General features: G+C 41.9%; 1 protein-coding gene across 1 annotated transcript in view; it reads left to right on the forward strand.

The window, feature by feature from the left end:
* The window catches only part of dennd1a (DENN/MADD domain containing 1A), a 40792-nt gene that overhangs the window by 18715 nt on the left and 8612 nt on the right, over window positions 1–13465 (forward strand). The window contains 13 exon segments of the mRNA XM_084686848.1: window positions 3267–3336; window positions 3914–3994; window positions 4410–4463; window positions 5151–5261; window positions 6733–6833; window positions 7864–7909; window positions 8254–8355; window positions 8820–8945; window positions 11991–12092; window positions 12197–12284; window positions 12426–12466; window positions 12666–12737; window positions 12984–13040. Of these exon segments, the coding sequence (XP_084542974.1) occupies window positions 3267–3336; window positions 3914–3994; window positions 4410–4463; window positions 5151–5261; window positions 6733–6833; window positions 7864–7909; window positions 8254–8355; window positions 8820–8945; window positions 11991–12092; window positions 12197–12284; window positions 12426–12466; window positions 12666–12737; window positions 12984–13040 (1051 nt within the window).

Genomic DNA, 13465 nt, shown 5'->3' on the forward strand with positions numbered 1-13465 from the left:
GGATGGATGTAGCAAGAGAGGGAGAGTTGGGGAGAGAAAATGAAGGGAAAGCTACAGTTGGCAGTATGTGGAATGCGTAGCCCCCATTTTCATCCTTTGGAAACAAGCTGTGGGCTGCCCCCTTTCCAAAGCAGGACATGGCATACAGGCCTCTCAAATCCAGAGGTCTGCTGAGGACTCATCTCAATCAACACTGACAATTTCCTGGTCAGGCCTTGCCAACTGGCAGAGTACGGGCTTCTTCCATAAGAAAGAAGTGGGGCTGAAAGCAGTTTAGTTTGTAGTTTCGTTTTTTGGTTTTTTTTCTAAATTCTAGTTAGGGGAGGGGGGTTATCAGGTTAAGGTTACTCTGTAAATATTACATTATCTATTTATGAGAAAACATGACATTTATTAATAAACAGAAAAAACAAAGTGTTTCAGTGGTCTTGGGAAAACCATCAGTTTGTCTCTTCCATAAACACAAAACGTTGTCTGAACCCAGAGCCAAAAACAAAGCTGAAAGAAATAATGACTCAAACAAGATGGGAAAGAAAGAAAATCGGATTCTGATTTTCTAGATGGTTGACTTGGGACAATCCCCAAGAGTTGGTAGGGGGGGGCAGTGGACCATGGCATTACCCCCAATGTGTGCCTCTTTCTCTGGCCCCTCTCTTCATTTGAGCTGGGGGGATTAGTGCCCGACTAGGTCTCTGACCTGCCTTTGTTTATCTCCAACATACCAACCTCAGCCATTCCAGACCCCCCACTCCTCACATCGCTAATAGAACCCATGACCTGCTCACGGACAGACCCCACCCTGCCACCATGTTTGTGCGCCAATCGGAAGAAATCAATTGGGGAAATTCAATTTGGTTTGTCACTCAATTGGTGCCAAACCGCTAGCCGTGGTTGTGGCTAAATGGAACTCTGCATGGTTTAATAGGGTGGGAAAGTGGACAAGATTAGGATTATGTCGTGAACAGGCTTGGTTCCATTGTGGATTGGGCACCAAGAGTGTGTTCTAGCAGCTTTCTCTGGAGAGGACACGGGGTGTGATGTGTGGACTGTGGAAGCCCACTTGGTCATGGGGTTTAACCTGCAGTCAATGGAGGTTAGGTCCTGAATGTAAATGTGAGCACGGCACACTTCTAGGTCCTGCTGTCTGGTGCTGCTTGAGAACAGCACACTTCTAGGTCCTGCTGTCTGGTGCTGCTTGAGAACAGCACACTGAATGCCGTTGGTTTTTGGGTCTCTCTATGGATTGTTAGAGATTGACGAGGAATTTCCCTACGGCAACGAGTGGACAACTTCTGTTCCCCTAATGAACTCCACTGTGCATTTTTGTATCATGAGTGAGGATACATTTGACTGTTTTTACAGTTAGAATATTTCCTGTGGGAATATTGTGATGCCTTGCATGTACCTGTGTATGTATAAAGACAGACTCTTAGAGATTATGGGTACATGTGACACGTGAGTGTGATTGTATGGACTCTATCTGCATGTGTGTACGTGTACCTGTGTCAAGGAGCAGCCACAACACTGGCTTAATCACTTCCCTTGCCAGGGCCCTTTTTACAGGCTGGAAAGGCAGACAATAAAGGTTGAGCTGAACGGAAAGGCCATCCTGGGAAGCACACAGGAGTACCTCTCTCCCAGCCAATTAAAACTCTTGTCGATCCTTTTATGCCCTCGCCAAATTTCTTTGAAGTTTTTGTCATTTCCACTCTAAATATGCTTGCAATATAATACTTTCTTAGACACGGCACAGAATGGAATGATCACATGTTTAGGCATGTATCAACCTACAGTTAAAACAATACAGTTAAGTCTTTCCTCATTTCAAATTCAGGATTGACTGAGACATATTGTACTTTCTCTGAATTTTGAATATCAGATCACATTTGTGCAGAAATTCAAGTTATTGACAAATCCTGACAGAGACAAGTATGTCAATAAACAACATAATTTTAGCAAGAAACAAATGTTATAAGTATGTGGTATATGAATTTGAAAGCTTAATAATGTAGTTCTAAGATGATCCAACAATTAAATATATTGGCTATCGCTTTTAATTAATGAATCGGTTGGAATTTAAATATTGAAGTGTGATCCTGAGATGTAATATACTGCAGAAGGCTGCATTAGGCTATACTTAGCCCCATATCATTGGTGCGCATAGAATACAACATTAGAAAGAACTTGTCAGTTGATGGCAGGGGTGGGATCCGGAGGAAAGCTAGATATGTCTGTGGGGGAGGGTGGGGGAGGGTAGGCAACCAGACTGTGATGCCTGCTTTGGTAATGAGAAGCCCATACCCCCACTCCTTCTCTGGCCACAACACATTTACAGCCAACTGCCAGACACAATTAAAGGAGAGAGGTGTATAAAAACACTTATGAATGTCTGTATAAATCCCAGGCCCCTATCAAATTAGCCCCACCAGAGGCCTGTGTGTTAAACCTGTCTCTGTAATAAGGGAACAGGGGCAGTTCAGCTGCGGCAGCACCAGTCCGATCCCTGTTTTCACTCGGTAAAGCAACAAGCTCAAAGCAGGTTGATGTGGCTACCATGGCAAATTATTTTAATTAGACTAAAGACAGTTTTGACATTGCGGGACTTTTATGTGTGGTACTACGAGAGAGGGACAGAGAGGGAGAGGGAGAGATTCTGGTCCTTGCTTTCAGGCAGCTGTCTTCTTTTCATTCTGTGTCTGGGTTTTTGTTACTTTTACCATTTACTCACTCCACCTCTCTCTTTTGCTCTCCCCCTGCCCCTCACGTTCTCTCTCTGCTCCCTCCCTCTCACTTTGTTGCGCTCAATCTAAGGGACTGAAGTTCCATCTGTAATCAGTATTTTCCAATAGCTGGCTTCCAAGGATACTCACTCTCATTGTCGATCCCACTGTCCACACTGACAAAGTCACCCCCCCTTCCAAACACGCACACACACACACACAGCTGTTGTCAGATGAAGAAGTTAGTGAGATAAGTGCAGAGGAACCCTGCAAACCCATATGTTGAGCTGAACAGTCTTGCTGACAGATATTTCCCCAATTGTTTACATTCTTTGCGGTGGCTTTGAGATGCAAGAAAAAGGACATGTGCAGTGCCTTAAACATTCATGACTTGACATGTCATCTCAAAGATAGTCTAAACAGTAGGCTGTATTAAAAAGGTAGCTGGATGCAGAAATTGGTTACAGCTTGTAACTTTCCGCTGGTGTGACACAAGTGGGTAAAAAAGAAGAACGTGATGGTCTACTGTGTGCTTGTCTCTTCCAGCTATCTCCCATGGTTTGAGGTGTTCTACAAGCTCCTGAACATTCTCGCTGACTACTCAGTCAAAGCCCAGGTATGAGCCTCTCCTGTATAGGACACATACATTTAAAACCCTGGGAGACCAGACCACATAAATGCAAAAGTTGTAGGTCATGTGACCACCTCGACAGGTAATCAACTTGCAGTCTTTTCGTGTTTTAAAAATCACATAATTGAATCCCTGTGTATATAATCCTGGAGAAGTTGTATTCTCTCAGATCAGAATTTATAGGACTTGTGTTTATGCCATGAATTTTATACACTAGCTAAAAGGAAAGTTGTTTTCCTGAAGGAGAAAGACGTTTCACAGTTTACCCTTTATATCCTGGGTGATACTCATCGCATCTAACATTAAAGTATTTCCACCTTTTTTTGACATATTTTTCTTAAGTTATTGGAATTTGACAGGTGTTTGTTGGGTATTTACTTGTGCCAGGTGAAGAGTCTGTCTTGATTGGTGGTGACACCCTGACGCTATAGGGATTACATGAGTGGGCCCTATTTTTAATTGATGTTGTTGTGACACCTGAACTTTTTGAAAGTTTGAAATTTGAAATCAAGCCTTCAAGTTGCATGTGAAATGTCTGTGTGTGTGTTCGTGTGTGTTTAAGGAGAGCCAATGGCGAGAGCTCCTAGAGTCGTTACACACACTCACCGTCCCTGACCCTGGAGTGCCTGTTCATCTCAGTGTGGTAAGCATTGTTCACATTGACACTCAGGGAAGGAACCACATTCAGTGGTTGATATCTTGATCATCACCACATCCTTAAGCCAAAGGCATTTGATATATTCAGGCCACCTCAGGTGCTTTCACATGGTTCTCCACAGGTTGGGTTGAGCGCGTGTTAGAAGTGCTTGGAGTAGGTGTCGTGTTGTAAGCACAGTTTTACATATCAAATGACAAACATTGTTTGTGTCTTTATTTTGTCAATAATTCATCTGCCCATAACTGTAAATCTCTAAAAGGAGTTATTTGAGGTGCATTCATCATTTCCATTGTTTCACATGCCTTGCACCTTTTGTCTTATCTTTGGTTTACCTTTACAGCTTACAAAACATGACCTCTTAAGTTTGACTCTGACACCACTTCCTTATCCCCATGTCCAGCATTCCTACTTCACTGTGCCTGACACAAGGGGACTCCCAAGCATACCTGAAAACGTAAGTGTCCTTTTTTTCCTCAACCTCCTTCTATATCCCCTGTTTGCAAAGACATCGACATACATTTACATGCATTCACTTTTCCTCGGGTGAAAATGCTGTATGGTGCTCAGACCTCAAAAGAGATTTCAACAGTGAGCCACTTCTGAGATGTTGAACATTCCTCAAAAACAGCCTTTTCATTGATGGCTCGCTAGTCCCAGACATAATACACAAAATACCCATCTGAATTCAAGAATTGACCATTTGACACCATAAGATAAGAATAAGAAAACTGTGCTGGCCCCAGGATGTCAAATCCTACTGTAATATTGGTTAGAGGAGAAAGGTTTGTCTTCAATGTTTTTGTCTTTTATTGTCCTCTAGGACACAAAAGCACACACACAAAGGTCACTTACAGCAAGAGGCTACACGTAATGACAGTATATATTATATAAAACATATTCCTATCTGCATCAGCCAAATGCAACAAGTAATAGTTAATAATATCTGAACATGTAATAGGTAATAATATCTGAACAGGTAATAGTTAATAATATCTCAATAGTTTCAATCACCTAAGCCCCTTTGATCAATTTGATGCATCGATAATGATGTTCCTGTGCCAGATGTATGCAGTCATGGATCTCTCTCTGCTTCATAACTAACCTTGTATCTGTTGTTTTTTTTCCTTGTTTTTCCTTGCAGAGAAACTTAACAGAGTATTTTGTAGCCGTAGATGTCAATAACATGCTTCATCTGTATGCTAGTATGCTTTATGAACGTCGAATCCTCATCTGCTGTAGCAAACTAAGCACTGTAAGTACTGTAGTCTCTCTCGCTCCCTCATACCCCCCCCCCCCACCACCACCACCACCACCTTAATTTATAAATGTCTGTCTCTCCACTTTTCTCTCATCAATCTGTCCTTGTCTGTTTAATCATGATGGATTCATGGTTGTGAGTGCCTCTACCTGACTGGATGCCTTCTGTAGTGTCTGTCCAAATGGAGCAGTAATGTCCAGTGTCCACTGTAACAGTCAGACACGAATCCTCTACTCTGGGGCTATGGTACTATCTTGTTTGGACTTTATTCTACTAAGTACTGTGTATAGAAGGTGTTCATTGTGAAAATATTTTCCATGTGTCAGTTGGAATATGTTGCTATGTACAGTACTGTACTGTTTGTCAATTCTAGAATGAAGCACACCACTCTTTTGGTGCAAGAACCTTGTCCTAAAACCCACATATCTAATGCTAGTAGGTTGTTTGACTATTCACTATCTTTCACAGAATCTTTCCTGAATATTGCTGGTACTTTGTCAAAAACACACATTTGTCAGAAATCTGTGTTCCTCCTGTTTTCAAAAGCTAACTTTGCCAGCATTATGACATGAGTATATCCAAACTACTCCTAAGCTTGATTGCAAATTCCCCCTCAGGAGGACACATGAACATGGTCTACAATGTTGTTCTCCTCCCCCCTTCAATGATCAAAGTCTCATTTTGGCTCCATCCAGATGATTTTGATTGACTACAGGGATGAGGAAAACAATGTTATTCTGGATATTCTTGCTGGTAGTGGTGGTGGTTATGCTGCCTGTTTCATTATTGACACATCTAAAGTTTATTAGTGTTGGCGTCTCACCCAATGCAACATTTCCTGACACACAAAATGATTGTGTGGATTATCACATGATATATGAGCTGCTAGTGATTGGAACTGACAAAGAAATCAGAAGTTACTGTTGTAATTTCCGGTGTTGAATTTTGAGGGGATGTTTAGCGGTGCTTTGATTTGAGAAAAATACTTTTACACAAGGCGGATAGGTAAAGGGTTACTTCACTTTGGGTTTTTGGTGTAACAGGCAAGTGCTATTGTATGAAGTAATACAAGGCTGTTGTTGTAAGGTCAACAATAGAAATATGCCTGTCAAGAGTAGTGTTTTTTCGATGTGAAAATGTTGATTCCATATTCACCTTTCTACTATTAGTGATATATTTATTGTTTGTGTGTGCTTTTACTTATTTAGCTTATATTGAAAGTTGCAAGAACAGATGAAAATCAGTTTGTATTTTATGAATACTCATTATAGCACTATGGAAATGTGAAACTTGGCACCTGTTATTCGATTGTTACTTAGATGTTCTGACAATGTGATCTTTTTCCTTTGCAAGATAATCTGTTATCACAATCCATTTAACTTAATTATAAGAATGTTTTTTTTCACACATGAAATATTTTTGTATATAATGGAGATGTTAAATACAATTTTATTTGCCCCTACAGTTAACAGCTTGTGTTCATGGGTCGGCGGCCATGTTATATCCCATGTACTGGCAACATGTTTACATTCCTGTACTGCCTCAGCATCTCATAGACTACTGCTGGTGAGTACCATACTTACCATGCTGTAGAACATTTGCTCTTTGAACACAGGACCTGTTACCAAGGCCGTGTGCATGATGATATTTCTGAGCTTCCTAAGCACCCACTGACACACAGCCTTTCCTCATAAGTATGAGTTCTCCCACATCTACTGTCTGCCTGTTTCTTAATTTTTTACATTACGGTTTTCATATTAATAATAAAAATAGAGACAAGGTGAAGAATTAGCGTTCTCTTTCAAAAAGGAATTGACCTCTGGGGAAAGCCCAGGTATTACCCAAAGGTATTACTGTGATAGGATGGGAGACGACTATCATACTGGCCACAGGAAATAAAAGAAATACATCAATAATTTCCACAACCATGTGATGTGAGCCCAGTTAAGTTCAGTGGAGGTTATATGTCAGTGTGTCCACTCAGTGTAATGGTTCCTCAAACACTTATAGTACAGTAGTGCAGGGAAGGTGTGAGAAACAACTGACTTTCAGAAGTGTTCAGGCAACAGTTGGAGTCCCTTGTTGTTTAATAACCTAAGAAGCAGGCTTTCTCTTGGACATTAATTGCTGAAAAAGTCAACACTACGAAGATGAGCCATTTTGTAGGTTGGAGTCAGTAGGTAATGCTTTTGGATTACTTAATATTCAACAGGATTCCATTCAATGGAATTTCAGTGTATAGAGAGTGAGAGAGAGAGACATAGATAGATACATAGAGTTGAACATTAATATAATTTAACAAATGTTTCTCTGAAACCTTCATCGTTATGATTGAAAGCCATTCAAGGCTGAACAGATGGAACACAGGACAGTTAATGACAGGCTGAGGGGGGGGGGGGGCTGTATCTCCATCCCACTCACCCACTAGCTGCTTTGCTTCTTAGTCGTCACACGGTGCCTTTCAAACTCTCAAAGTTCAAACCAAATTTTTTATCCAGAAAAAGAATAGACACTAAACTGACGCTGATGTATGTTGATACAAATGTTGCTGTGCGATAGATTACACTAATCCTTTGTCTGTGTGTGGGTTTTACAGTGCACCTATGCCCTACCTCATAGGAGTACATTCCAGCCTCATGGAGGTATGCTTCTGATTCTCCACATCTCCCTTTAGTTCTTTATCATGTAGTGATGTAACTGGCATGTTATTCGTATTTGAAGGTTTTATTCATATATTTTTTATGGAAACAGCAAGTACTCCAGTAACTGCCTCTAAGCACAGTGTTTTAGGCTCATACTAAAGTGTTTTAGGCCCACACTAAATCAAGATGTGTTTGAAGGCACTGAATGGATGCATATAAATGACTTGCATGCATGGTGTTTGCATGTGTGGGCTCACCTGTGTGTTTGGGCGCTGTGTGTCTGCTCTTGTGTTCTGATGTGTTTGTGAGCCTAAATGTTCTTTTTGTTGATGTGCTCCCTGCAGAAGGTGAGGGGGATGGCCCTCGATGACGTTGTGGTCCTTAATGTGGACACCAATACTCTGGAGACGCCCTTTGATGACCTGCAGGGCCTTCCCAATGATGTGGTGGGTCAGATACGTATAGAAACCCACACATGCAAGGATCCAACAATACAAGCAGGCACAAAAAGATAGCAGATGACAAGACATAGAGGGAAGGAGAGAGAGCGAGGGAAATAAAAGAGAAATTAAACGCAATGGTAAAGCGAGGGAAGGACAGATAGATACAGGAGCCACAGGTGGTGAGAGAAAAGAAAGAGGTTGGAGGTGGGTTGGCAGAGGGGCTCAACCCTGAATTAACAGACTAGCAAGACTTGACTGACTGGATATAAATACCAGCAGGATACAACAAATATCGATTACACGCTACATTGGCCATATACATCAGATGAATCATTTCATGAATCAAGTCTAGGAAATCATATAAATCATGTTTTGTATGTCTTTCTTTACATCATAAAACTGTTGGATGACCTTCGAATGTGCTTGCCCTCTAAACTGGAGAAGCTAATGCCGTTTTTTTTACACAGGTATCGTCCTTGAAGAATCGTCTGAAAAAGGTTTCGACGACAACGGGAGATGGAGTTGCACGAGCCTTCCTCAAAACCCAGGCAGCCCTGTTTGGCAGCTACAGGAATGCTCTGCAGATTGAACCAGTGAGTGTTTTTTAAGAGGGGATGACTGAGTGAGGTCTTGGGGAGAGGGTGGGATGGAGCGTAAGACGTTTGTGAACAGTGGAGTCAGCAAGGTAAGGAAAGAGAAAGGAAGAAAAATCGTAGTAGGAGAAAGGATGATGAAGAGAAAATGTACTTTAAAGGAAGGGGAGGGGAGGGATAATATGAGTTGGAGGTAGGATAAGATTCCCAGCCAGTGTGGAGAAAGAGAAAAGGGAAAGAATAATTGACCAAGAGGGTAAAGCAGTTCAAAACAATGCAGTAATGGGGAACGCTGAGAAAGAGAAATAAATCTTTTCTGGCTGTGAAAAGGAATAGGCCGTAGAAGAGGGGAGGATTAGAGCGATGGTCCTTTCTGACTGTGATATCTCTCTGGTAATGCTCCATGATGACATTGTTTTAGGGGTTTTAAGGGAAATGACTAGCAAGCAAGCTCAACTATGGATTTTCACAAACACTAAGCACAGTGAGAGCAAATCTGCCTGAAGATTAATTATTCAAATATTCTGCCATATGTCATTGCACAAGTCTGATCTTTGTGTCCCCCTGCCCAATGCATCTATTTTAAAATCTTCACTCCCATTCATTTACATATTTTAGACAGGAGCCATATGAATAACACAAATAAAGGTGTCAATCATGGACCAATTCTGTCCGGGATAGATGGTATTGTATATGTGTGTCTTAGTATTTGTGTGTATGTGTGTGCTATACGCCCATGTGTATATGGATAAAAGCATTAGTGATGTAGATCTCTGCGACCCCCCCCCCTTCCCAACACACATGCACACATCTACACAGGTTACTGGTTGCCACCAGGGGGGACCCACAGGGAAGGGGTTACATGCTGGAACAATGGCACAGCTGGTCTCCTCAGCACTGCATGTGGGAAGCCGTCACTGTCTATATCTACAAGCTGTCACTTCCTCTAAGCCGGCTCAGGCCCAATGTAGACTTTGGACACTAGACTTTATGCCTTCGATTTTTCAACCCTTGTTCCTAGATGTTGGGACCCTGAACACAAACATACACTTCCTCTGAAGTAAACGCCCTATCTGGCAACTGTATGGTATGTTACCCAAATATTTTACACCAAACCCAACAGGAGTGAACCGGATTTGTCTGTCCTGACTGTGTGTAGCAAGTGTGTAGAACCATTGAATCTGGAAAGACCCATTTCAGACAACACACAATACATATGTTGTACTGTAGAGTGTGACTGTAGACTGTGTTTCTTCTGTTATAGTGACTGACAAGTGTTGTTCTCTGTTTTACACATGGGAGGTAGCTCTACTGCCTGTGGGGGGAAACGTGGAGAGCAAATCCACCCTTACTTGCTCCATTTTCTCTTTTGCCATTGTTTTGTCACTTCCCTTCCTTTATATCTTCCTTCCTGCATTCTTTTTTTTTTTGCTTACCATCTCTCTTGTGCACGCTGTCTTCTCTCTGTCTTCTCTCTCTCTCTCTCTCTCTCTCTCTCTCTCTCTCTCTCTCTCTCTCTCTCTCTCTCTCTCTCTCTCTCTCTCTCTCCCTCTTTCTCCCTCTTTCTCTCTCTCTCTCTCTCTCTCTCTCTCTCTCTCTCCCTCTTTCTCCCTCTCTCTCTCTCTCTCTCTCTCTCTCTCTTTTTCTTTCTCTTTCTCTCTTGTCTCGGTTACAGTGCTTGTGGTCATTAAGTCCGAACTGAAAAGCCAATTACTTTGATCCAGGGGGATGGTGAAGTGCAGTGTTAGGGATAGTAGGGATATGAAGGGATAAGTGTGTATGTGTGTCTGTATCTCTCTCTCTCTCTTAGGCTATGCTTGACTACACACTACAGTGCCCCACATAGACACAGGCAGAGACAAACACCCACTAAAGAAGAGCAGCCACACACCAACTGGCAAACAGGAACACACATTCTGTAGTCACCCTGACATATCGGTGGCAATGTGCCCTATTGAGTTTGTGTTTGTGTGTGTGAGAGAGAATAACTGTCTGTGTGCATGTATCAAAACTGTACTTATATGTTTACAACATCTACCTTGTTTATACATTTTTTGGGTCATAGTCAATTTATGTCTACCATACATAATTAATTTGCAGTTAAAACCTTTGGCTTTGGTACTGTTGAAACTCACATGTTGAAATGCTACATGCAGCCTAGTGGAGATCAGAAGGGTGAGAATGCAGGTGACACAAACACACCAGCGAGCACTCCTAACCCTGCCTATATATGTGCCCCCACACATGCTCAGAACAGGTCATTAGGGATAACTCTAGCCAGTGGTGAGGTAGTTTCTTCTCTGGCCTCACCACCATTTTGGCCCATTTGAGTTGGCAGGCACCTTTAACGTTTCACGGCTGGCCGGGTGGTCTTGAACTGGTGCGCAAGAAAACTAAGAAATGTGTGGACAGTATAGCAAACGTTGGATAATGAGAGCATTAGGAAGATAATACCTGTGCCTGGCAAATTGGCATTTCTTTGTGTGTTTCTTTTTCTTCGTACAGAAAGTGGGGGCTGGGTGATCATTTCAGCATGAGTGGAAAACACTGGAATCCCCTGCATGTGTGGATGCACAGTTGCGCACAAGCGTTATCACCCCAATGGTCAACTGCTCTGGCAGGCTGCATTCAAATCTATCATTTAAAACTCTAAATACACCAAACTCAAAACGATGTTGTAAACTACAATATTTTTCGGGTCTGACACTATATTTATATTCCTTGTGCTGCTGCGTGTCTTACCTGCTACTGCCATCTAGAGGTTGGAAGAGGCTTCAAGAGATTATAGTTTGTGTGTTTAGTATCTGCTATGCTTGTATCTTTGTGTGTACTGTCAGACAACGCTTGTCAGTGGTCATGGGTCTCGCTTAGGAGAGTAGAGGTGTAGTAGTGTTATCCCTTACACACACATGTAAATATATAAATATGTATTTACTTGGTTATACCTTCAGGCACCCATCATTTTTACCAAAGGAGCAAATATTGTAGGCAGAACTCAGGGTGTCACTTCCATTGCATGTAGCCTGTGTGTTTTCCTATCGACAGGGAGAGCCAATAACGTTCAGCGAGGAGACCTTTGTGACCCATCGCTCCAGTGCCATGAAACAGTTTCTCCAGAATGCCATCCAGCTTCAGCTCTTTAAACAGGTAGGCACACAACACATATGAAACACTGTGTAACCAGCCTCACTGTAACCAACCATGGTCATTTTAGGTGCCATCATTCAGTGAGTGATTCTGTCCCTCTAAAGTTTATAGATGGACGTTTGGACCTGCTGAATGCAGGAGAGGGCTTCAGTGATGACTTTGAAGAGGAGATCAACATGGGCGAATATGCAGGTCATAAACACACACACAATGTTACTCTCTCTCTCTCTCTCTGCCCCTTTATTGATCTTGACGTGCCACAACTAGTCCATCCACTGTGTAATTACAATGACCTATGTACCCTTTGACATCACCTCTGTATACACTCCACAGGAAGTGACAAGACCTACCACCAGTGGCTGTTCACTGTAAAGGTGAGGACTGTGAGGCTCAGGCTTAAATACCTCTTTGTTAATCCCTAAGTAGGGACATTCGTTTCACAAGGCTAGCATATACAGCATGCAGATGTAGAAAATCCTCTGGAGATTATGTACAAATAAAACTTGAATTTACAGAAAATGCAAAAAGACGTCTGTGACTTTCATTTGTGTTCCCCCTGGTTTCAAACAACAGAAAGGAGGTGGTGCAATCTTCAACACCGTAAGGACCAAGGCCAACCCAGCCATGAAAACTGTCTACAAGTTTGTAAGTACATTGTGACTGACATTCAGTGTTTGAATGGAATTAGTTTTGAATTGGTAGTTATTCAGTATTATTGGCAAAGCTTCAAATATTGTAAAGCATTTTATCACGAGTATTGACAGGGATTCCCAATATGGTGTTGATCTATAAAACATAAATGCCCTGAAATGTAACTTTTGCTTGGTAAAACTGTACTATAACTTGAAGCATCATATGTTGCTCATGGTTGTGTTCCTCTGTTCTCCATAGGCTAAAGACCACGCCAAGATGGGTATAAAGGAAGTCAAGAGCAGGCTCAAACAAAAGGTAAACATCATCTTTGGTCTTTTTAAATTGAAAGTTAAAGGCACCTTTCCCATTAAATTGTTCTAAATGGGACACGTGGATGTAGTGGCGTTTATGGTTGAGTATTTGCATTAATTGAGCATTAAATACTAAAAATCCAAGATAATACAAACACATTCTCATTTATCTCTGTCACCTTGTCACTATTCCACAATGGTTCTAATGTATCAACCTCAACCATCACCCTGGACTTCTGTAATAATGGCTCTTCCACTCCTTCTCCTGGACTCTTCATAAACCATTTTCACCTTGTTATGGTCCTTTACATCCCTGACTTACTCCTGTCTTTCCTCTCTTTTCTTTCTCTTGTTCGTTTTTGTGACATGCATTGTATCCCCCCCCCACCCACCCACTCCACTGAACTCCACTACCTACCTTCCATCAAC

Source organism: Hypomesus nipponensis, chromosome 22, assembly GCF_054491055.1.
Source record: "Hypomesus nipponensis isolate SF chromosome 22, ASM5449105v1, whole genome shotgun sequence".
NCBI lineage: Eukaryota > Metazoa > Chordata > Actinopteri > Osmeriformes > Osmeridae > Hypomesus > Hypomesus nipponensis.